We start from the raw sequence: 24,500 nt of genomic DNA on the forward strand, positions 1-24,500 counted from the left end.
GTTTGAACGAACAGCCTGCTTATCTTTGAATGAAGCAAAGCTAGCGATAACTGGTCTAGGTTGGTTTGCAGCGAACTTGCCCAAGCGGTGTGGCCTTTAGATTGCAACATTTTCGCATCTCAGAGTGGAAGAACATATATTTAACAATTTATTTTGTATGGCATCATATGATTCACTCTTGTGTGCATACTGAATAATAAAAAATTAATTACATCGTGTACTACGGTTTTCAAGTTCATTCACTTGTTGTTCAAGAGAGCGTATTCTCATATCTTGACTTGTACAGGTCTTTTTGAACTGCAAAACTGCGCATTTTATTTCGTCCATCTTATCAAGAGCTGATTCCAGGTTCGTTATTAGTGCAGTAATTCTAGCCAATTCTGATTTAATTTCAACTTGTGGGTGCTGAATGGCGCTAAGTTTTTTTTCTCTCCCGCTCATCACTTAAAGTTTCTGCAGGATAGCGTCGGATGGACCCAGGTTGAATTCGATGGGTCCACACAAAAACAACAAAAGGAAGTAGAATGCAATGTGGCGAACGAGCACAAATTGACATCGCTTTCGGTACACACGCACATTGCGTAGCGAATGAACAGCGACACATGAAAACACCACTGGGGGTGGAACAAGTAGAGAAAATATAAAGTAGCAGCTTTACAAATCGCGCTTACTAACCTGCAGAAACAACATCGAAAGTGTGAGTGGTGTAGCCAAATCCACCCCGGTTCCACGCCCCAAGCACCGAGTGAAGTTTTTTGCTATTTGTAGGCTGTCATACTCTGTGTGACCAGACCATGGTTGACTGACTGGCCACGAACAGAGGCCAATTTCAGCTGCGAGGCATACTCGTTGGTTTCTGTCATTGCGGTCAGTGTCATTTGAATTCCATGGTGCGCAGTTGAACGAAAGTTCCCCGTGCGGCAAAAGCTGAGCTGATAAGTGTCAGGCTGTAGTTCAGATACTGGTTTGCTCTTTCTTCCTCTGCTATACTTTACTCAATACTCCCCTTCTTCGCCTCCTTCTCAACCTCACATTTGGCCTCTTCACCCTCTCTACAGTTTCCAAATTATTTGCAATTGTATACTGTAAATGATTTACTACGGTGTACTACACAGTATTTTGCTTTAATAGCATGGCTCTATGGTAGCCAAATGGTCAAGAAGCTCACGTAATATCGTGGGTAGAAGGGTTGAAATTTTGCCTTGCGGTAAAAAATGCCCATGAATTTATTTCTTGTAATTTCACTGTATTCTTTGCTTGTTTGTCTCTCGCTTAATTTGTCGCGCCCATAAGGGTTAATGTGTTCCATGCACGAAAAATTCACAAATGCGTACGAAGAACAAAGCAGAAGAAAAAAAAAGGCATGGACGTTGAAAAAGACATGTTCTCTTTCACGTTTATTGTCTTTTTCAGTTCGTGGCTTACAGATTTATGGCTACATTAGACATTCTCTTGATAGAAATCAAAAGTTAGCAATTGCTTTGAAAAGATACCGCCACAAACACCTTTTTTTTCTGAATGTCAACAAGTATTTTTTTTTTGCATTTGAGAGCACCCATCAATCATTTCTCCACACTTTTCTTCATAACTACCAACCCTTAAGATCTACGACCTATAGCAAAAAGATTATAATCATCGAAGGTGACTATTTATCAGAATACCACGCTGTTAATCATATATAGAATACTTCAAAACAATATAAAGAGAATGGACAGTAGCTGCAGGTGCAGCAGGAGAAAGCGGCTCTTTTGCGATACTTTTTTTTTGTTTTCGCTGGGCCACTTTGTGTTAGCAATTTTTTTATTAGAGTAGTATTCAGTAGAATATAAATACAGCTCACTTGACTCAATCTCTGCTGATTCTCGTCTTCAGGTGAATCTTCTTTCATTCAGTGCTATGGCATTCAAGGCTTGTATCACCGTGATAGCTGTGGTCTATGGTGAGTCGTTTCAACTACCATTGCAAAACGTTATATTCAAACAACATGACGAATCTTCAATGTTACACGCATATTCAAGAATCAGAAATGGTGCAATTGATTATTCTTGATTTTATTGGATCAAATTATCCAATAATGTTTGCATTAGTACTCGGTGTGCTTAGGCTAATGGAAGTATTATTAGTTGTGAGGTAGGGTGGTTCAAGCAAAGAGCCAGCTCCTAATGGTATGCATGACAACGTGAATCAATTCAGGGTTCGATTACTGTCTTTTTCGATAAATGTATTTTTCCTAGCCACGCGTCTACAAGAAGAAATTGATACTTTCTAGGCTATTTGCAAACAATGAACAAATATTTGTGCGGCCCGTCACACTGCAGAAGTGCTCAGAAAAATTTAGGTTGTTTTGATGTTGTGAAACAAACTCTCTCTACTCGGCGCCCGAGACGCACCACCTGAGAGCAAAGTGTGAGGAAGTAACGTACTACCCGCTGTGCAAATAGCAGCGATTAACTCGCTGGTTATTTGGAGAGGAAGTGAAAACTGTACGAGTTTTAGTAAAGTTGAGGAAAAGCTTATAGTTACAGACTGTACAGAAAATACTATTTAGTTATGGACATACTAGTTAAACAAAATGCACTTTAAAAATGAACTGTCCCTAGGGAGCCCCTGACAGAGCCGATGGTGCCTAACGCCTTAAGCTCGATTTAGAACGCTTGTCGGAACACGCGGGGCCGCTTTTTATTTTATAGATGCTCCGTCTTTAAAAGGCTGTCGGTGAATCAATGTTTGTTCCTTGAGGACAGTGCACTTCTCAAATCAAGAATCTTCCTAAAGAATTCTACTTTTGTGCAAGTGTCAGCGCTTATGCCCCGTGCCCCAAATAACAAAACCACAAAATACAAACAAAACACAGCTAAATCAAGCTCATAGAGGCAAGCACAAGGTCAACGGGCGCATAAATATATAAACACAAAGATACACGTTCTGAGATTTGGGGGCACAAGAAAGGCATTCCAGGTAACATGTCAACTTCTTGCCGACGGGACATAATCCGCCTGTCCCCTGTGAGCTGTAGGCGGAATCACTCGCTCTCCGCACGTGGTTCCACTTACTTGCTTGTTTGAAAGGATTAGCGCGGAAAATAGCCGAAGGCATGCCAGTGCGACAGCATTGATCAAATTGATTGACCGGTCACCTGTTTACCGCGACGTAGGCCACGAATTTCGCATGTCGCAAGCGCACCCACTTTGGAGAAGAACCACCTAAAGCAAGCCGGTCCGTGACGAAAGGTTGAAGGTAATTCAATGGTATTGCAACGCACGTCGACTTAACTTGGCGGCTTTAGGCGCACGGACAGCAATCGGTTGGTCCGTAAGCCAAACTGATGTGAGGGGTCCCGGAAGAGGCCCTCCATGCGCAGTCCGAAAGTGCGGTAAGGCACTTTCGGGGGTCATCACAATGACGTGTCTATTTCCACGCCTTTGTCAACCACGTGGAAGTTGGTTTCTTCACCCTGTAATAATACGAACAACAAGCGCTTGGCAATATCAGGCGCCTCAGCACTTCGTGGGGCGCCCGGCGGGCACACGACCATGTCTGGGCTGTCAGGACTATCCGATCTACGTTTAAACTGAGCGCTGTCAAAGCAATGCTATATGCAGAAGTGAATTAAGCGCAACGGCTGGCATGCCTCCCAAAGCTTACCGCCTAAAGTAAATGAAAGTAGACTAAAATCACAGCATATCCATGGAGAGAAAGATGATGAGTGGAGTGAACTTCGAAGGATATTATTGGCAAACCGCGAATCATCCGCTGGCTGCACCCCACCGTCTGTCTATCAGTGCATCCTTCCGTATGTCTGTCTGTCCTTCCGTCCACCTCTCTGTTCGTCCGTTCATAAGCCTCTAAGTCTGTCTGTCTGTCTGCCTGTCTGCCTATGTGTCCATCCATTCGACCGTTCGTACGTCTGTCTGTCTGTTCGTATGCACATACGTCCGTCCATTCGTCCATTCATTCGTTTGTATGTCTGTTGGTTCATTCGTCCACCTGTCTATACGTCCGTCCGTCTGTCAGTCTGTCCACCCGACAGTCTGTGTGTCTGTCTGTTTGTCTAGTGAACACTTTAGCTACCGCCATCTCGCATCTTTTCATCATATATTCATCATATGGACATACCGGCGAACCAACACCCAGCGGACATTTCAAGGACTAAAACTAGAGGTGGCTACTACACAGAGAAGGCGCACGACACACGCCTTAAGCAGTTGCACCTCTAAAACTTCTGCGCAATCACTCCTTACCGCGGTCGTACATGCTCTTTGGTACATTGGGACTCTATGCCTCCTTTTTCCTATGAAAATTTTTCAAATAATAATAATAGGGTGAATAGCAAAAATATTGTAACTTTTAGTGTTGCCGCAAATCTTGTGAAAGATATTATAAGTCTTGCATAAGCTCACAAAAATGTTTGTTACTACAGAATAGAATTACTCACAACACAATTACGCCAAGTTTTCCGCCAGAAGTGCTAAGAGAATTTTTTTGAAAGCTGACGTCTACTATACATGATGGTAATTTAGCACTGATATTTTCCAAACTTTTTGTTAATTAGCCAAGCTGCAAACTTCTCCTAAACAGTCTAAATGGCTGGATTTACCGATCGCATAAAGTAACGAGCGTGTTTATTTCTAGGTGAGGCATTGTGTCTTAGACTGACGGGAACTTCCGATGAGTTAATTATTCCCTTTATGCAACATTGCTCGAAAGACAGCTGCCGATGAAGCAGCACGACAAGCACACCATAAAGACGTTACTGTTTCTACAAGTTTCGAAAAATGAATTGCGTAGTAGTTTAAAGACTACAACTTCCAGAATGAGCGGAGCTGCTTGGTTTGACCAAAGTACAAAAAGCTGTGGTTTATATCACATCGAACCATGTATTGAATTCAAAAAACGCTGGCATTATATAGAAGTATGGAAACTCTAATTCACCGATAGAGGCAAGGCACCGGATACACAAACATTTTTTTGCACAGAATCGGCAGAGCTGAAACTCCCGAATGCGAATGTGAATTTATAGACAATTACGTATGTCAGCTTCTCGTAGACTGTCCACATCATGACACGCCGAGATGCCGTCCTAGATTGCAACTGTTAGCATTATACCACAGACCGTTTAGCATGAAGAAACTTCTTCGCCCGTGGCCAACTGGAGTTTCACAGTCTCACGCAATAACAGCATTAACAGATTTCTTCAAAGACATTGAAATTGCTGACAAGTGCTAAGAAATAACGAACTTTGATTTGTAAACACATGTACTTATTCGCAGTCTCATGTGACAACCATCATATGTGTGTACAGAAGTGAATGACGAGTAGGCTATTATGTACACACGAGCGAATACATCTTCATAAAAACCAGACGTGTGCTCTGATGTTTTGTGCTGGTTGGACCGAATAATAACGAGGGACAATATCACAGACTTCATTCGTTGACTTTCCAACAATTCCTTATCATTTTGTTGCGATATATGCGTATAACTGCGTCTTTGCACATGTGTGCCGGAGTGTTCTATGGTGCCGGAGTAGCCGGCGCCATAATTGTGCGCCAACATCTCCTCTTATATCATATCAGTAAAGAAACGTTGAATTCTTTTCATTTTCTCGGTTGTACAGAAAGAGAGGCAATACCTGAAGGTCATGCAGCTTGACACAGGCTTTCACTGCTATGTTCGTTCGGTATGCAAGTACATGACTTGAACTACACGTAAAGTGACCCAGGGGCAACCACATACAAACACAGCACTATCTGACTATGAATGAGAAACCCTTATACGTACCACAGAAAATCTACGTTCCCTATTATATTGACCCTCAAGGGCAGAAAAAGGAGAGTCACATCGCGGCATGCACCTTGGCTTCCTACGGCTTCATTTCGGTTTTAGGTGCTGGATTGGGCGCCTCGCCTTGCGAGCACGCAAAATAATTTTTACACCTGCATCACTGAAGCACCGCCTACTGCAGTTTAATTTGCGTCTGTCCAATTCAGTTTCTCACTTGAACATACTGGGAACATTATAGCGTATTGCTCCTTGATGTTTGCCTTATTGAGGGACAACGCTAGTTCTACTGTTTGCTTCCTGAACGCGCTAGTGCTTTCCAATTTTTACATAAGTTGCTCAAGGGACTAATGCTATTTATCAAAGCAAGGCACGAGGTAAATCGGATACGCAAAGATGGCAGCAGTTTTGGCCTGAGAATGATCTTTGTGCGTGGTCTTAACGAATGCGCGTGCATAGCACTGCTTTCAAGAACGAACGTTTGCCCATACGAATTAGAGCTGCAAGAATGCAGGAACCCTAATGTGAACTATTGACACAGTGATTAATTGTCATCTGATCTTTGAAGTACGGGCCTCTTTTTACGCCTTCTTTCTGTGCCTTTTACCTACTTACACAACTAGCACGATATCTTTTAGGTGCCCAACATGTATACTTAAGGCCCACGTAAATGGCACGAAACATCGATTACGATAAGGTATCTAGGAGCCGTACCAATATGGCTGCAGTAAGTTTGCTGCGCCGTCTTTCTCGGTTCCCTTTGCTACATGATTGCGCTTTTCGGATGATATTGCGCCACTCTCACTGGTCGCTTTATTATACACGCCGTCAATGTAACAGAAAGATCCGCGAAATTTTGAGCTCGAGTGTTTAAGCATGCGTGCTCACATGCACTCTAAAGATAACCAGATGTTCAAAATTTCCGCGTCTCTCCACCATGGCCCCTCAAACTATGTGGTTGTTTTTAGATGCTAAACACGTACAAATATTACTATATGCTTAAAGCACTCGTGCTGCCACATATTGGAATATAAAACTGCAGATACTATCCTAAATCCAACTAAATAATCCAATACATAACTAAACGTCAATTTTCCTGTATGCTGTTTCCAAGAGTAACTGAGTGTATAAGGGAAATCTGTGACTTGTTCACTGAATACAGGGTGCTTCCAGATATGTGTCCAGTAGTCCTAAAAATTACAGAAAAGAGATATCTGTGTGCTATTCGCGGCGTTAACTTCCTGTGACAGAGGGCATCTTCAGATGGGTACAAACAATAATTACAGCAGTAATTATAAAAATAACCAATTACCTTTTTGACCAGTAATGAATCCAAGCTCTTCTTACTAATAGTTCACAGCCATTTTGAAGTTTTGCAAACGTGACTACTGTTAAGTACTGCGGAGCGGTGCAATCTGGCCAATTTAGCTGGCGAAACCAATGCACCAAACAGCGCATCTACCATTCACATCGAGAACATCATCAATGACGACAGTGTTTCTCTCGCGTTGGGAAAGAAGAATAAGCGAGAGTCGATAAGCGCCCTCGAAGCGTAGTGTCTAAATTGACGGTTCATGACAACGAGAGAAGCAGTGCGCTGTCGAAGTGAATGGTAGATGCACCGTTTGGTGCGTCGGTTTCAGTTTCTCCAACTAAATTAGGCTCATTGCATCGCTCCGCGGTGATTACGAGTAGCCGCTTTTCGAAAATTTTAAAGTGGCTATAAACTATTTGTAGGAAGAGCTTGATTTCACCCTTTGACTAGACCTGCCATCACCACTGGTTAAAAGTTGATTGTCTAACTTTTTGTAAATATTTCTGTAAATTGTGTTTGTGCGCATCTACCGTATGTACTCGCATAATGATCGCACCTTTTTTTCAAAAAAATTGACTCCAACTTGGGGATGAGATTATTACGTGGTGTAAACTTTCTGTGAAAAAAATATTTCGGGCACCGAAAACGCAAAAAAGTCGCTAATCAGAATTATTACGATAGCTATCATGAACATAACCTAAAATAAAAGTAAATTAAGGCTTACCTTTGTAATAAAATGCACGCATTATGCAGGAGCTACATGCATGGCATACTACCCTTTTATTTTTTACCTCTCTGACCCGCTAACGTTCATTCAGACTCCGAAGCGTCACTGGCGTCAGTGTCGTCGCCGCACAATTCCCTGTCGAAACCGGCAGTGTCTTCACTGTCCCACAGAGGGTCAACTTCCGTTCCGTCGAGCGCGTTGAAAATGCCAGCCTTTTCGATGCTCTTGACGACCACATCGTCGGAAATGGTACTCCACACTTCGAGAATCCATCCATGAGAAGAGGACTTCCAGGGACGCTCTCCTGATTATGCCACTTGGCGTGAAATCGTGGTCGCCTGCCGCCATCCACTCTGTGTACAGCCTTCGGACGTTTTCCTTGAACGGTTCGTTCAGTGACACGTCCAGAGGCCGTAGCGGCGAAGTTAGACCCCCAGGGATCACTGCGATTTCCAAGCGCCGCTCCTTCAGCTTGGTACAGAAACAAAGCACACACACACAAAAAAACGTGGCCTAGGGAAAAAAATGGCTCGAATATACACGTCACACTGTAGATGTCGTCGAAAGACGATATAGTCTTGCATCTCGAGAGAGTGAACAAAACTTTGATTTGATGTTCTGCGCAAGCAAATCGGTGAATGGTATTCTGAAGGCGCTGCGTTAGAGTGCCTCGAGCCCGCCGCGGTGGTCTAGTGGCTAAGGTACTCGGCTGCTGACCCGCAGGTCGCGGGTTCAATTCCCGGCTGCATTTCCGATGAAGGCGGAAACGTTGTAGGCCCGTGTGCTAAGATTTGGGTGCACGTTAAAAAACCCCAGGTGGTCGAAATTTCCGGAGCCATCCACTACGGCGTCTCTCATAATCATATGGTGGTTTTGGGACGTTAAACCCCCCAAATCAATCAGAGAGCCTCGAGCATGTAGCGGAGGCGAACAAGCGCATCTAGGCACGTTAGACACGAGCGCAATCTGGCAGTTATCTTCAAAAACGAAGGCGTGCGTGCTTGCGGAGAAAGATGCGCGCCAGTCTCGGAGGTGATATGGTGTAGAACGCAAAGTGACGGGCAGGTGCCACCAACGCATCGTCGTAGGAAGGCGTTGGAAACACTTACCTTTTTGAGCATGTCAGCGCAGCGCAATAAACACTACAGTCCTTAGAGTTACTTGTGTTGGACTCTTCTAGTATAAAGGCAGACATACGAAACATAGACGTGTTATGGCGCCTCAAATATACGCAATACTAGCTTTTCAAATGCAAAGCATTTCTTAGCGAACTTCGGCGACTTTGAGCGTATCTATCTATCTATCTATCTATCTATCTATGTATCTATCTATCTATCTATCTATCTATCTATCTATCTATCTATCTATCTATCTATCTATCTATCTATCTATCTATCCGCTTACGTTTGGGTGCTGTCTTGGGCTGCCCTTTAACTTGGCGTGAACCAAAATTAGCGTGGGAAAGTAAGATGGTTTGACGTACATGACGCGCTAGTCAAGACATGAATAATATCACCATGCCGTCACGTGGGGGGGGGGATAAACAACAAGAGGGTCGCGTACGTTGTCAAACACTTCCCGCCAGACAGTGGCACATACTCAACGGCGGGTATGTGCCGCTGCTAGGCGGGTATGTGCCACAGGTGATTGACACTTAGTATGTATCCATGAACGACGAGAACACACATGGGCAATTTCAATGCGCGAGCGTTAAGAGATACCCGACATCGGTTGCGTCGACCCATCGAATGCAAATAATAAATGCCAGGATCCCAGCTGGAATCATCCCCAAGTATTCTGCGTGGCAGTAAAGCATCTTCCACAGGGCTACGCCATGTCTCGGAACTTCGTTTCGAATAGACGCTAATCTTCGTGAAACGTCAACAGTGGTTGCAGGGCTGCCCACGCACTTTTATAAACATTACATATGTACTCTTTTTGATACAGCCGTCACGTCAGGTTAACGTCAATTGTGGTTAGTTGCTATGCGCTCAAGTTGATTTATGTAGCAGTTTCCAGGGCTAGCATTGTCGTGAGCATCAGCTCTTCATATCAGCTTCTGGTGTTGCTAATGTGGATATTTCAGTTGGCATTGTTGCGCAACTGCAAACAACTGATTATAAACACATCTGCAACTATTCGACATATGTCTGTGCGTGCAACATTTGTACATATATTAGCGTCATTTTATGACTCGTTGCTCAATAAAAAAAATTGCAACATGGTCACCTTTCCTTCGCATGCTTCGCATAACGCCAGTTCGAAGGTACGTGGGATCTGCCGAATTTTTATCTTTCGCTCATTGTTCTCATTCTCTGCGTTTCCCTCTTGCTCCTTATCATTTTCTCTTTATTTTGGTCTTCTCTCACCCGCAATCATATGCTTCCCTTTCTGTGCGAAGCAAGGCACAGCTGTGCCAAGTGGTTGCCAAGCAACGCGCTTTTCTTTGTACGGAAAACGAACAGCTGAAGCAGCTCCGCTCTCAGAACGAAAGCCTTCCGCTCTGTGTAAATGGATGATGAGCGTGTTCTTTATGACGTCTTCATACGATGACGTCATCGCGTGACATTGACGCTTGGCCATAGTGGGCCGACGATCGTACACGCATTGTTGTGACGTCACTGTTGTAAGGGCCTTCCCATAGTTACTTTACAACCAAAATACAATGAAATGCAGACCCTCTTATATATGAGAAACGTGGTGACGTCACGTCCAGAGTTAGAAACTATGCAGTCGCAGACCTGCGCTTTCGTCAGGATTTTATATGGGCGTTGGCGTCACGCCGCCTGCGCTTTTTAATTGACAATCGCACAACTATGAACGTTAAACCTTGAGCAATATTGTTGGGCGCTGCGAATGGTGTTGGCCGTTTGGTGCCGTTTGAGGTATCGTTAGGGTGGACAAACAGACAATTGTACAGAGAGACAGACAGACGCACAGACAGACAGACTGATCAAAATCTTTCCGTCGAAGGTCCCTAAGAAAGACTATCGTCTTTAAAAAAAGACATTGCTGCGGGATGAACACAGGTCGACCAACAGGTGGCCGTCGCTGTAACAGTGCAGGGTCTCAAAACAAACATGGCGGCCGACGGAGTGAACTGACCGCATTTTTTTCTTCTTTTCCTGAGTTATGGAGGTTGGGAGTACGTCACGCGCGTCAAAACAGTTTTTACATCTAAATGAAAAATGCTTTCATTTAAATCAGTAAATTTATGGTATTAGCATAGTTATGCCTGCTTTCAGATCACAGAAACAATAATAGGCGCCTTCAGCTGCCACATACATAAAAACACATGGCAGGCATTCAGTGAAAACTGTGGCATTTGCCCTTACTGCAATCATAAATTGCATGTTTCTGCCAATGGTGGGCAAAAATGAAGAATATGTTTGGTGCGTGCAGATGGCGAGTTTCATTCGACAGATAATAAAGGCGATGATCGTCGGCTAGACTTGGCACACGACATATTGATGCGGCAAGTTCAGGGTGCGATTATTACGCTGGGAAAAAATCGAATTTAGGCGACATAATTGAAGGTTGCGACCATTACGCGAGTGCTATGATTACGCGAGTAAATACGGTAACAATGCTTTCTTTTACAGGAAAGGTAACGTCTCACGTACCATGCAAATACCTTCTTTTTTGTGATTTTTTAAGACTGTTGGACACATTTTTTAAACACCTTGTCTTTTGCGGAAACCGTTCGAGGTAGAGCAAGACTATCAAATTTATAGTACATGTTCGCACCTCAATACGACACTAGACAATGAAAGAACATTGTATATAGAAACCAATCAAGGTAGAGCATGACTATTAAATTTATAATACATGTTCGCACATCAATATGACACCAGACAATAAAACAACATTGTATATACTGCACAAACGTGTTGTCCCTCATGAGCCTATTTGGTGGGCAATGTAGGGGGAGTCACGATTACCCGAATGATCCCCCACAGCTTGGCCCAGTCGTCAACAATCAGTTCGTAGATATGCCGCGATTTTTTTCCCCTTGCGTTTATGCGTGCGATGATTCCTTCTTTCTCGCTTGTGTGGCAAATGACGTCTGTGATTTCGTCACACTTGCTGGGGATGGGGCCACCGTCGTTCGAAGGACATTTTTTCTAGCTTCGTCTTTTTGAAAGCAACCACTCAAGGAGAGTTGCGTTGTTTGATATGTCTTTTTTTCTCCGGATTTTCTCAACACTGGATTTTATTTAATGTGTTAAGGCATGCTGGCTGTTCTTTATTAGTTATCCAAAAACATATATTAGGTGTGCTTGCGGTACCAATCGGCCTCCGGCAGTCGCTCTCACTGTGGGGAGAGCCTTCAGACCTCCACCACATAAAGGAGGCCTGTCCCTGCAATCCTGCTATACATCTATTCTACAACCCAGCTAGGGAAAAGTTGGAGGCAACCCTGCTTGGCGGTCTAGTCTTCAAGCCCAAAATGCCTTGTTTCGACGAACTCAGGCAGCAGCCAAGGCCAATAGGGTCTTGTACTAGGTATCTCTACCTACTAGCTGTCAGTTTCGTGCTCTCATGAAGTTGTTCTTGCATATCTCCCTTCTTTCAAATAAATCTTTACGACCACCACCCATATAAAGCACTGCAAGTACTTCATTTATTTCATTTCTTTATTTGTTTCGATTACCCTCAGGGCGCATAAAGGCGTTACAGATGGGGTGGGTAAAACAACGAAAAGTGCCGTAAAATTGGAACATAGAAATACAAGTAACTGAGAATACATGTTTTTACAATAAAAATTATGTAAGACATGTAACAAAACATGTCAGTGGAGCTTTGAATGATTATGCATCTTCAATGAAGGAGATGAAGGAAGGAAGGCCATTGCACTCGGCAGAGGTTTTTGGCAGAAAGGAGTCGGAAAAAAATTGGTGCGACAGAGAGGAGTGAAAACTTTATGCTCATGATCAAGACGTGGCGATATGTATGACAATTGTAATATGAGCTCCTGTTTAATTAAATAGTTTGGGTGAAGAATTGCTCGGAATAGCATAGATGAAAAACTTTTCTTCTAAGCTGCAAATCAAGTAGTCCGAGATCTGATTGCAATAATGAAACGCTAGCTGTGCTGGAATAGTCTCGCATAATTAAACCCATTATCGATTTTGAGCGAACTCAATAATGGTTTTTAATGTTTTAGACCGAGGTCCCAAGCAGAAAACGCATACTCAAGTTTAGGTCTAATAAGTGTTTTGTAAAGTAGCAATTTAAAATGGCACGGGACATTAGAAAAATTTCTGCATATGTACCCGAGTGATTTATTGACATTGTTGGTGATGTATTGAATGTGTGTATGCCAAGAAAGGTTATTCGTTATGTGAATTCCGAGATACTTATACGTACTTACGTATTCAAGGTTGATGTTATTGATAGCATAGCTGAGAGAAATGGATGCACCAGAGTGACGTGAAACAGTCAGAGTCCTGAATTTGGTAGACTTTATTACATTAGCCGTCGTGAGCACCACTTTGATATGTTATCTAGATTGGACTGACAATTGAGGTTATCGTTCAGACCAGTTATTTCACGGTATACGACACAATCGTCAGGGAAAAGTTCGATGGAACTATCACTAACGGTAGGTAAGTCATTATTATATAATATAAACAGCAAGGGACCCAAAACAGAGCCTTGAATAACACCAGACTTTACGTCACAGTGGGAGGATACGGCATCATTAGTGGTTACATATTGAGTACGGTGAGTTAGAAAACACTCTATCCACTTCAAGACGTTAGAGTGAATAATTAGAGTACTGAGTTTAGGAAATAGTAAGCGTTGAGACACCTTATCAAAAGTCTTAGCAAAATCCAAAAAAAGAAACAGGCAATAACCTGCCCTTCATCTAAGGAGGATGAAATGTTATTCATAAGCGATACACATTTTGATTCGCAGAAATATTTCTTGCAAAACCCATGCTGAAATGAAGTGAAAATGCGTTGTATTTAAGAAATGAAACCAGGTTAGTAAATATGACATGTTCAAGGATTTTGCAAGGAATGCTAGTGTTTAAGTTTATCTTGATGTTATGGTAATACAATATCAATGGAGTCATCCTGTTGTCGAAGGACTGCGTGAATATGAGCCCAAGTGTCATAAGTGTGTCCTCTGCAGCATTTAATATGACAATGTATATCAGTCGACGAAACAAAAAAGTCATTCATTACCACGTTTATGAATTTATGAAGTACTTTGCCAAACGGAAGATAAGAAAAACTTTGAAAACCACTTATTTTGCCCACGCCGTTGCATAGATACCCGCCTGTACTGAAGGCACTATGTAAAGCTCTGCCTAAAGTAAAAATAAAAAATAAAAGAGAAAGTAAAATGGGTGTTTTCTGTTCTTGAACTTCCCTTGACGAATGCTGTGAGGTTGGAAATTAACCTCCGTTATTCCTCCTTATATCCATATAATTTATTGAAGAAGCGAAATAGTGGGCACAGAACGTTATAACACCAATTTTGTTACACTCTATAGGGAGTATAGTAAATGTAATTATTGTAGCCCCTAAAATGCCCAATTGGGCTAGTTTGCGTTTATCGCGTAGGTATTTCTGCAAAACAAGCAGCATAACTGGTGAACCTACTTTATTTGTCCCATCTACTAAATGAACTGGCAACTCAAAGGCTGAGTGGCGTTGACGCCAGGATTCAGAGCTCGAAACAGAGAAGGGCATGTGGTTCTGGCCAACCATGGTGAAATGCATTGCCGCCTTTTGCGACGTAGAGAAGGTGCAGGAGAGTAGAACACGGAATAGCGTACTTTGCCAAGCAGCAAATTGTTAACTTAGGAAATGGCCTTGTGAAGCATTAATTGCGGAAGGATGGCTTGATTATTCCCATTGCACATTGGAACCGTTTTTGTAAACGATGCAGAAAGGGACAAGTGATGCGGCTCGTCAAGAGATTCTGCTCGCAGCTTTTTTCCCTTCGCATCAAACCACGTATACAATGTGTTTTTCGTGTACTTGTTTCATGGTTAAATAAACTCACTCATCTCAAAGTCGCATTACCATATGCGTATTGCCAGCCTGTTGAACAGCGCGCATGTGGGCATGCCTTAGAGCTTATGGGGGAGAATCTTGCTTGGAATTTTACGGTAATACGGACGTTGCGACTTCTTAAGAAAGAATAGAACCCCAGGGAAGTGATAAATATTTGTGTTCTTACTCAGCGAATACTTGCACTTCATGCATAATTAATGAATTAAGGGGCATTTGGTGAAATATATGTTTAAACACATGCTTTTACAATTTCAGCGGTGCAACTATTATGCGGAGCAAGCGAAGAAAGTGAGTAACAGAAAATGCCGTTTTCTTGCCCTCACTGCCTAAGCTGAATTCTTGAAAAAACGAGACTAAAACTTTAATAAATGACATATCTAATCAGTTACATATCAAACAGTCATATGCAAGGACGTCAACTGCCAACAATTTTTAATTAAGGGCTTGTAGATAGACTGAGGGCACCCTTCCTCTCCTTCACGTAGTTTGGGAACTAGTGAAGTAAAATGTATTGCAGGTTACTCACGAAATGTTGGATTGTATTATCAGCTGAGTATAAGGTACAATCCTCACTCTTATATTTAAAGATCAGCCTAAATACACACTTGTTGAGCCTATCCAAATTAGCGGTTTACTGCATTTTCTAGCGTGAGTGTTTGAATAATGAACAGCAGTATACGTTTATTGTGGATCTATCAATTATATGTTTGACAGAAAAGTCAAGCATAAATAATAGCACTATGAGGAACCGTCAGCGTATGTACCGTCACTCCTGCACATAATCGCTGACAGCACAGCCCACTCAAAAATACCTCTATACTTGAAAAGTGACTTTACGGCCAGTAAAACATATTCGAGTCAGGAAAAAGTACGACCATATTCAGCCCTACCTTCCCGGGCCGTTTCCATCCACAAATGTTTATATATTAGGCTTCCGCATACACCAGAAAAACATCATCTGACAAGCATATGCAGCGCTTATATGGAGCTACAAACCACCCGCTTTTTGTACACGCGACGTCGCTTTAATCTTTAGAGGTATATAACACACTATATGACAGACAATCATAGAAATATAAAATCATGGCAACTGGTTTATGATCTTCGATGAGTTGCACTGCAAAAATATTTTCGTTTCTTGTAATTTCCTGGTCAAATTAGTAGTGACTGAACTTATATTCCTTAGCAACATTTCACTTGCAAGTGTACATCATTCCATTCGAAACGCTAATTCAAGTTGACAGGTTGCATTCATGTCTGTTTTACCAAAAGGTTATTCTTTTTGCTCCCTTGCATGCAACCTGTTGCCCATAGGCCTGTGCAGTGGCATAGACAGAACAATATTTCGGGCACGGCACTTCGTCAATCCAGCGGCAAGTATAGGGCGTGTGATTCCGAAGTATTTATCCAACAGAAAAAATTAAGGGGGGGGGGCGAGAACAGGTCCGCCAGGTCCCACTTCACTAAGCCACGGAGTAGGTGTCATCGTAGTCACAACGCAGTAACTACGTTTCTGAGGGACGTCATCGGCGAGCGTGCAGCGTTCGTGGTTACCAAAACACCATTGGTGCCGGGAAAACATGGTACACTGGTGTAGTACCTGGCGGACGCTTTTTAGGAATGAAGCCGCGCAAACTGACTGTTAGTCTGTGCAGAACGAACTCAAAAACTGTCATTCTAATGAAGTGGATCACGCTCTCTTTATTGTTTTATTGTTAATTTGATTCGCTCCCAATACACGTGCCACAAGGGCTGTGATATGACCAAGACAGCATTCGGCTTCTCCTCGGTAAAACTTCTTATTTGGCCAAAGATTGGCCATAAAACGGAAAATCAATTTGCACAAAGCAGTGCAAACTGTTGATACATAAAATCGATAAGGACACACAGAGCTTCGGCCGGCAATAAACTGCCCATCATTAAATTGTGCGGTAATTTAAACAGCAATCATTGAACATTCCCGCCTTACTACTGGTGCTCACGCAAGCTCCAAAATTATCTATAGAATGTTGGCGTTCTGCGCGCAATCTTCACAAAACAATATACTCCAGTAGTGAAGCCTTTCGAACAATGGGGTGTGGTCTGGCCCAAGTGTTGCTGATGGTGCTTGTGGGTGTAAACAGAATACAGTGAAATTGCACCAATAAACTCGTGTGGCAATGCCCGTGTTTGAAAAAAACGGCCACTCGCATCTTCCCGTGGTGTAACTCGAGTAAATGCGTTATTGAGTGTGGGGGGTATCACGTGAATGCTGCGTAATTGGGTATGGTTAGGATTGCCTAATCGTTATTTCTACTTTATTATTCAATTTTATTGGATGAAGGAGAACCGTTGCCTTTAACGTCAAGGGAACGCCAAGTAAAGACGCCCCTGACAGAGTTCCGAACGCAAGATACACTGCCTACATATACGGGGTGGACTGTGAACGGTTGTGTAGAGCAAGCAGCCATTAATGGGGGCGAAGCTTCCTAAGTCGTTAGTCATGCATCCGAGATATATGTAGTACGAGTAGTAGTAGTCGTATCGTTGTAGTAGTAGGTAGCCACCTCCACGGTTGGAGTAGAGGAGCGGCACGCGCGCACCTTTTTCAATTGAGGAGAAAACCCGTGCACGTTATTCATAAATAAAAAAAACAGTTGTTTCTAATGAAATAACCTACAGAGATCAATATTGGTGACCTAATCTTAAATGAATTGTGCCTTAAATTCGATGCTTACTAAAAAACTGACCCCAGATTTGCATGTTATTCTGCAAATGTCGTCGAAAGACGATAGTCTTGCGTGTGAAGACAGTGAGCAAAACATTTATCTGATGTTCTGCGCAAGAAAATCGGTGAATGGTATTCTAGAGGCGCTGCGTTAGTGCCTCGAACATGCAGCGGAAGTGAACGAGTGCACCAAGTCACGTCACACGTCAGACATGAGCGCTATCTGGCAGCTTTCTTGGAAAAAAAAGTGCGTGGCTCTGAGACGGGTGTGCACGCTCGTCTCAGAGGTGATAAGGTGTAGGACGAAAGACGATAGGTAGGTGCCACCACCTTGTCATCTTAGCAAAGCTTTGGAAATACTTGCCTTTTCGTGCAAGCATTGCATGCTCAGCGCAGGGTTATAAACGCTATGGTCCTTAGATTTTTTTATGTATTCCTTTTCTAGTAAAAGATGCACACGCAGAATATGAAGGTGTTGTTATGGTGCTTCAGATATGCGCAATAATTGCTTTGAATTGACAATCGCACAAGTATGAACGCTGAATATTGAGCAACATTGGTGGGTGCTGCGGATGGGGTCTCTGGTTTGGGGTATCTGGTGGTGCTGTTTAGAGTACCGTGAACCGTTAGGGATAGACAAAAAGATAGACGGACAGACCAATATTTTGGCTTCGAAGGTCCGCAAGAAAGACCATCGTCTTTAAAACTAGTAACAGAAGGATGCACTTTGTGCACTATCGGAACAGAAAGGGTTGCGACGTTATACTCATTGGGCGTAACTTCCTTGCTTTTAGCAAGGTTTAGCGAGGGTTCTGCTACAGTTCCATAAATATAGTGTACTAGTATATGGCCATGAAGTAGAGGTGGTGAAAGGTGGGAAGTAGACACGAAGCGCAGGCCGTAAGAAAGTGTGCGAATGCCACCTCTCGTTTAGTCCTTGGAATGTCCACTGGATGGTGGTAAGATTATATGCGGAATATATAATGAAAAGATGTGAGATGGCGGTAATTGGAGTGTTAACAAGATGGACAAACGGATGGGCGGATGAACGGACAGAGAGATGCATGGATTGACGCACAGATGAATGGACGGGCAGACCAACACACCGAGAGACGGATGGATGGGCGCATAGACAGATGCATGGTTGAACGCAGAGAAGGGTGCAAGTATGGACGCGGTGACAGACGCACAGATGAATGCACAGATGGACGGACTGATGCACAGACGGATGCATGGACGTACAGACGTATGGACGGAAGCAGGAACGGACAGATGGACACACGGACGGTCGCACAGACGGACAGGCGGATGGACGGAAGCAAGAATGAACAGACGAACGAATGCTTCGCCCCTCTCACCATCGTGCACTCCGTGTATATGCTGCGCTGGTTTTTCTATACTAGCAGAAGCAGCTTTTTACTAGCAGAAGTGAGCATACACAGTGGGGCGCGGAAGGCGCCCCCGCCTACGGAGAAGCGCGACATCCGGCGACTGAAAAATGCTCTGCATATAAAAGCATCGCCCCATTAACAGACGAAGGGAAAACTACATGCAAATATAAATAACAACAATACATCAAGTGAAAACGGCTGTCCGCAAGTTGCATAACGTGCGTAAAATGCATTAAGGTGCACCAAATGTACGACCTTCTGGCGTGCCGGCGTCGCTGAAAGTTCGTGATGCCGCCGGGGACAATCTCGTAGTCCTACCTACGCCGAATTATTGTGGTACAGGTTTTTCACTGAGTCCACATCGGCATATCAGCGTCCGCACTAAAATGCGGTCACTGGGCTGGTGTTCTACGTCGAATATTGTAACTGCAGCTGGCGGTCATCTGCTGATTCCTAATGCAGAGGCGAGCGAGTTGTCAGAATTTTTCGGCACTAAAAATAGAAAGCCACATCGAGGGTTTCTTTGTCAGTGACGTTTGCAAAATGGCGTAGAGCATTGTTGCCAGGCTCGTTCCGAAGACCAAGTTGTATGGCGCATACAAGTTACGCAGCCGTGTTGCATGCGAAGGTCTCGAATGGAAGGACGGTATCCTACGTCATTTACTCGTACTCGACGCTGACGTAGATGGCCAGAATGTCCGCGGTGACCTTATTTCGACGCCCAGTGAGGCCATTGGCCGGAAGGTGTTAGGTGGTGGTTCAACAATGGATTTATCTGGGAGTAACTCAAGATACTCTGAGTTAGGTCTATATTGAGGCCATGTCACTCTCGGTAATAAGGAACGCTGGGGCGCCATCACGCAAAACGACATTCGCAACCAAGAACTTGACTACCTCGGTAGCACTGCTTTTGGGCAGAGCCCTTGCCAAAGCGTAGTGAGGTGAGGTAGTCGGTAATTGAAATGATCTATTTATTTCTAGTATTAAACGTCAGAAACGGCTCTATTAGGTCCTTCTTGATTGGTTATGACGCCTAGTCCGGTGGCTCGATGGGCTGCAGAAGTACGGATAATAGGCGGAGTTTTCCGCCACACACATACTCGGCAAATCTTCACGTAGTGCGTGATGTCGACAGAAAGGCGATGTCAGTAGTATTGTGCTTTTATTCTTGCGCACATGCGACAAAAAACAGGTGTCTAGCGATCAGGTCATCGGATAGGGCCTCCAAAGCATCTGCGCGCCATCCTGAAGGCAGTATAACAAAATAGTTGGCTCGAAGTGCCGAGTAGTTCTTGTGCAGGAGGAGGTTGTTCAACCTAAAAAGAAAAAAAATGGCAGATCCCATGTACAGTGGGAATTGATGATATGTGAAGCACGAATGAGAAAGGCTGATATGTCAGTTTAAAATCAGTACAACGTTACGAGGTGGAGGTAAATGATGTCATACATGACTTCCGTGTCATGATTATCGTGTTGGGATGTGTATTTTACATTTGTCATCTATTCACGTCACGTGATACTAAATTTAGTATATCTGGAACTAGCGAAACAACCGCGAGCACGCTATGAGCGTGGTATGTTGTCATGTTCTTACATCACACGCGTCTCATGGCTATCATGTTTGCACCAGTCATATACCTTTATCTTCCAATGACGTCACGTAACACCAAATTTGGTACATGTAGAACTAGCAAAATGGCCCCGAGCGCATCATGAAGGGCCCAATATACTCCGATGGAGCGTTGACGCATGCGCACGCTGGGCACAGCGACGCTACGTTAGCAAAACACGAGCACTATATAGTGTGACGCCAGGTGCGACCAACGCAACCAGCATCCGTCGGCAGGACCGACGGCAACCAGTGTGAAAGTCCCGCCGATGCGTTATCTAGAAAACACTGCGTCTCCCTCTTTTCGTGACGGAGGAACGCCGGAGGAGCTGAAACACGCATGCGCCAAAGCAACACAGCGCAACGCGTGCCTGCGAGTATATAGCAGGACCAGCACCTGCCATCGCAACGCCGGTGAGCAGGCTCACCAAGTCACGTCGAAATGTAGTGGCCCCTTGAATCTGGCATGTAGTCATGTTCTCACATGACACACATCTCATTATTATCATGTTTGCACTATGATCCAGTCACATATCTTCTTCATCCATTGACGTTACGTAACACCAAGTTTGGCACGTATGATGCTAGCGAAACGGTCGCGAGCGCATCATGAGTGTGACATGTAGTCATGTTGCTACATGGATTGTTACGTGTAGTCATGCTGATGTTAGGGTTGTAGCTTGTGTTTGCCGTGCAATCATGTCATACCATACCAGTTTTGCAACATGCCTTATAAGCGAAACCACCGCAACAGCTGCAAGACCAAGAAACGTGAATCATGACATTCATGACATATATCATAATTTTCTTGTTATGACTAGTCAAATACGTTCTTCATACAGTCACGTTATGCCATATCAAGTTTGGTATCGATACCTTTATCGAAACCACCAGGAGACCTAAAAGTCGTAGGCGGCTAGATAGATAGATAGATAGATAGATAGATAGATAGATAGGTAGGTAGGTGGACAGATAGATAGATAGATAGATAGGTAAATAGCTAGATAGATAGATAGATAGATAGATAGATACGTTCAAATTCGCTTAGGTTCACTAAGAGTTGATTCGCATTCAAAAAAACAATTGCAGTGCTCATGGTATCTTGCGCTCGAGCTATACTACTAGGTCCACAGGTTTCAGGTCAGTTAGCTGTCATTCTGTGAAGTCTTCGGCACTTATGCTTCCCGAGAAGCATTCATCATCCTTGTTATTCTGGGGTGGCGGGTCACTGGGGCTTGAGACCGTCAGTCGACGCCAGAATGCTTTCGTGTAGCCTAGTAAATTACAGTGATGTCAAACTATTGAGGCTGTCTCAGACTCACTGAAGGGAGACGCATCATTTTGTGGGACGCACTGAGGAGCCCTTCAAGTTAGGTAGACAACACAGGGCGTGGTGGTTGCTCATGACTTCGAAGGGTCGGCAGTAAATGTACAGACAAAACTTTGATGTAGTCCAGATGATGGCAAGGCATTTGTCTGCACTCGTCTGTCTCTTTTCGTTCTATCGTTTTGTTCCGTCTGCAGCGCAGCTTGCTAGTGAACTCTAAACAACGCGTCCTGTTTTCAGAGTTTGTCATGACAAGACACTCATTGTCTCTTGTTGTACAGTGTGTTTCCGCCTTCCATAGTTATCGGCTAGCATAGGTGATGATAATTTCCAGTCCATCTGTCTTCTGCACAAGAACGGTGCCCAGCCTTACAATTCTTGCGTTGGTGTGCACTTCGGTTTCGGCATATTCGTCGAAATTCGCAAGTAATAGTTGAGTCTGCCGGCGTCGTTTTAGTTCTTGAAACGCTTGCTTGCGCCTCGACTCCCTCATCAACTTGACGTCCTCTTTGGCAACGTTAGTGAGTGGCTCAAGCACGCGGCCGAAGTTTTAAATGGGAATGCATTTCTTAGTCGGGGCTAGTCAGGTGTCTGTTCGTGTCCGCGAACCAGCAGGTGTTATCTCTGCACTATCACTTCCTCTTCCTCGGCAACAGCTGCAGGTGCGTGCGCGTATCCGCGCCCCAAGCAACCGGAGCGAAATGTGTGAGTGGAGAGTGATTGGAGAGGAGGAGCGCGCTCTAGCGTGTGAGGACATTCGCGTCGTGCGAGCTTGGCGGAGCTCCCGCGTGTGAAGAGTGTAGAAGAGGGTTGATGCAGTGCTTCGCCGCTCCTTCTTTCGCCCTTTGCTTTCTCTCCTCCCTGCGCCCCACTCTATTTTGTCCACTCACTTGTACGTTATATAAATGGAGTAAAACGCTTGCCTCACTGTTGACCGTTCGCTGGCTGATGGGTGTGTAAATTATTGGTTACTTCACAAACTCTCGTCTCGCTATACTTTCATCATTAAAACTGCTATGCTTTGTATTCTCGCCGCAAAAAATACATTCGTATTTTCTCACGTTTTTCTTCGGAGAGGTGAGGGCAAGTTTTTTTTTAACGAACAACCTGTAATAGGCACAAAGTTCGAGTTATCGACGCAAGAGCCATCAGGTTGGTGGATGACGATGATGTTGCGATGGTGGCTGTCATCTGCGGATCAGGCCATGCTCCGGACTTGCTTATCAGGTGGCTCAAGAAGAATACTTGTTCGTACGCGAAGCGGCACTTTTCTGGCGAGCCCAGAAAGCTTGATTGGTTGAAGTGGAGCTTCATGACACTTGAACAGTTCGTCGAAATTCGAAGACACCACAAAAACGTTGTCCGAGTACACAAGACAGGTTGGCCACTTTAAACCAGCCAGTGCTTGACGCATAACACTTTAAAATATTGCGGGAGACTAGAAATGACCATAACGCGTGACCTTGAACTCATAGAGGCCTTCCACTGTTACAAAGACAGCTTTTTTGCGACCTGTATAATTGGGTAAAGTTCAAGGAACCAATTCTGCAGTCTATCGATGAATCGTTCTTCATTTTGTAGGGGTTTAGGTTGATTCTTTAGAAATAACGCGCAAAGGTGAAAAAAATTGGGTGTACAGTGCACAATAATTGTCTCTCATGTGAGGATAGCTCAACCGACACCCTCACGGGGGAACGGGAATGGAAGAGACATTTGAAGTGAAAAAAGTAGGGTAAAAAAAGGAGGGGGATGTCAAGCCAAAAAAAAGGAGAAAAAAGAACATTAGCATGATGGAAGGAGGACACGCTTCACCGTGGCGAGTGGCTTATAAAAGTTGCTCAGTCAAGCTGGTGTCTTCAAAACAATCAAATAAGGCCACAAGGCAAGAGTGGCGATGTTCTTTGTTGCCGGCAGGGTGTAGGAGGTCCTGCAGGGCCGGACATGGCAGTCCGACAAGACGCTATGTCTTGACGAACTGCTTGCGCGCTTCACCGAGCACAGGTCACTCACTGTGGCGGCGTTTAACTCATACAAGAGGTGGGACAAACTTTCCACCCCGCCGCAGTCAGCGCAGTTGGGTGAGCTCGCGCTGCGCAGACGATGCTTCCGTTCCGCTCGCCTCACGGAGCCGGTCCTCTATTCTGCAAAGAGCCCTCGCTCGTGGCGGGTGAAACCAATCGCTGGCATGGGAGGAGGGGAACGTCTGGTGGCAACCAGAAGGTCAGCCTGCTTGTGCGTAAACTCTCGGTGAAGGTTGTTGCAGGCCGAGTCGAAGGAACTTGCGTAGTCCGTTAGCGGGTCTCGGTGGAGTGGACACGTTTAGCAAGTTCGTGTGCAGCATCGTTCTCCTTGATGCTGACGTGTGAATGGAGCCACTGGAGCAGAAGATCTCATTCGTGCTCTTTGGGGACCAGTAGGCTGCGTGCAGTTTGCCCAGTCAGGAGCGGGCCACGTTCCTCCCACGCGAGCTGGCTCAGTGCAGGTTTTGAGCAGCAGAATGTTGCTGTGCTCGTGAAGACTGGCGACTCGCGTAGAAGGTCGGCAGAAAAGAGAAGCTCTACTAGCTCAGCTGTTGTGGAGGTTGCAGAATACTGCAAGCGGCACTGTCGTTAT

At 44.3% G+C, this 24,500-nt stretch overlaps 1 protein-coding gene across 1 annotated transcript in view; it reads left to right on the top strand.

The window, feature by feature from the left end:
- The first annotated feature begins 1,807 nt into the window (after nucleotides 1–1,807).
- The window catches only part of LOC142803878 (evasin P467-like), a 136,493-nt gene continuing 113,800 nt past the window's right edge, over nucleotides 1,808–24,500 (top strand). Inside the window, exons 1-2 of the mRNA XM_075890141.1 lie at nucleotides 1,808–1,939; nucleotides 15,109–15,141. Of these exons, the coding sequence (XP_075746256.1) occupies nucleotides 1,897–1,939; nucleotides 15,109–15,141 (76 nt within the window). The 5' untranslated portion in view covers nucleotides 1,808–1,896. The remainder of the gene's footprint in view (nucleotides 1,940–15,108; nucleotides 15,142–24,500) is intronic.

This window comes from Rhipicephalus microplus, chromosome 3 (assembly GCF_043290135.1).
Source record: "Rhipicephalus microplus isolate Deutch F79 chromosome 3, USDA_Rmic, whole genome shotgun sequence".
Classification (NCBI taxonomy): domain Eukaryota; kingdom Metazoa; phylum Arthropoda; class Arachnida; order Ixodida; family Ixodidae; genus Rhipicephalus; species Rhipicephalus microplus.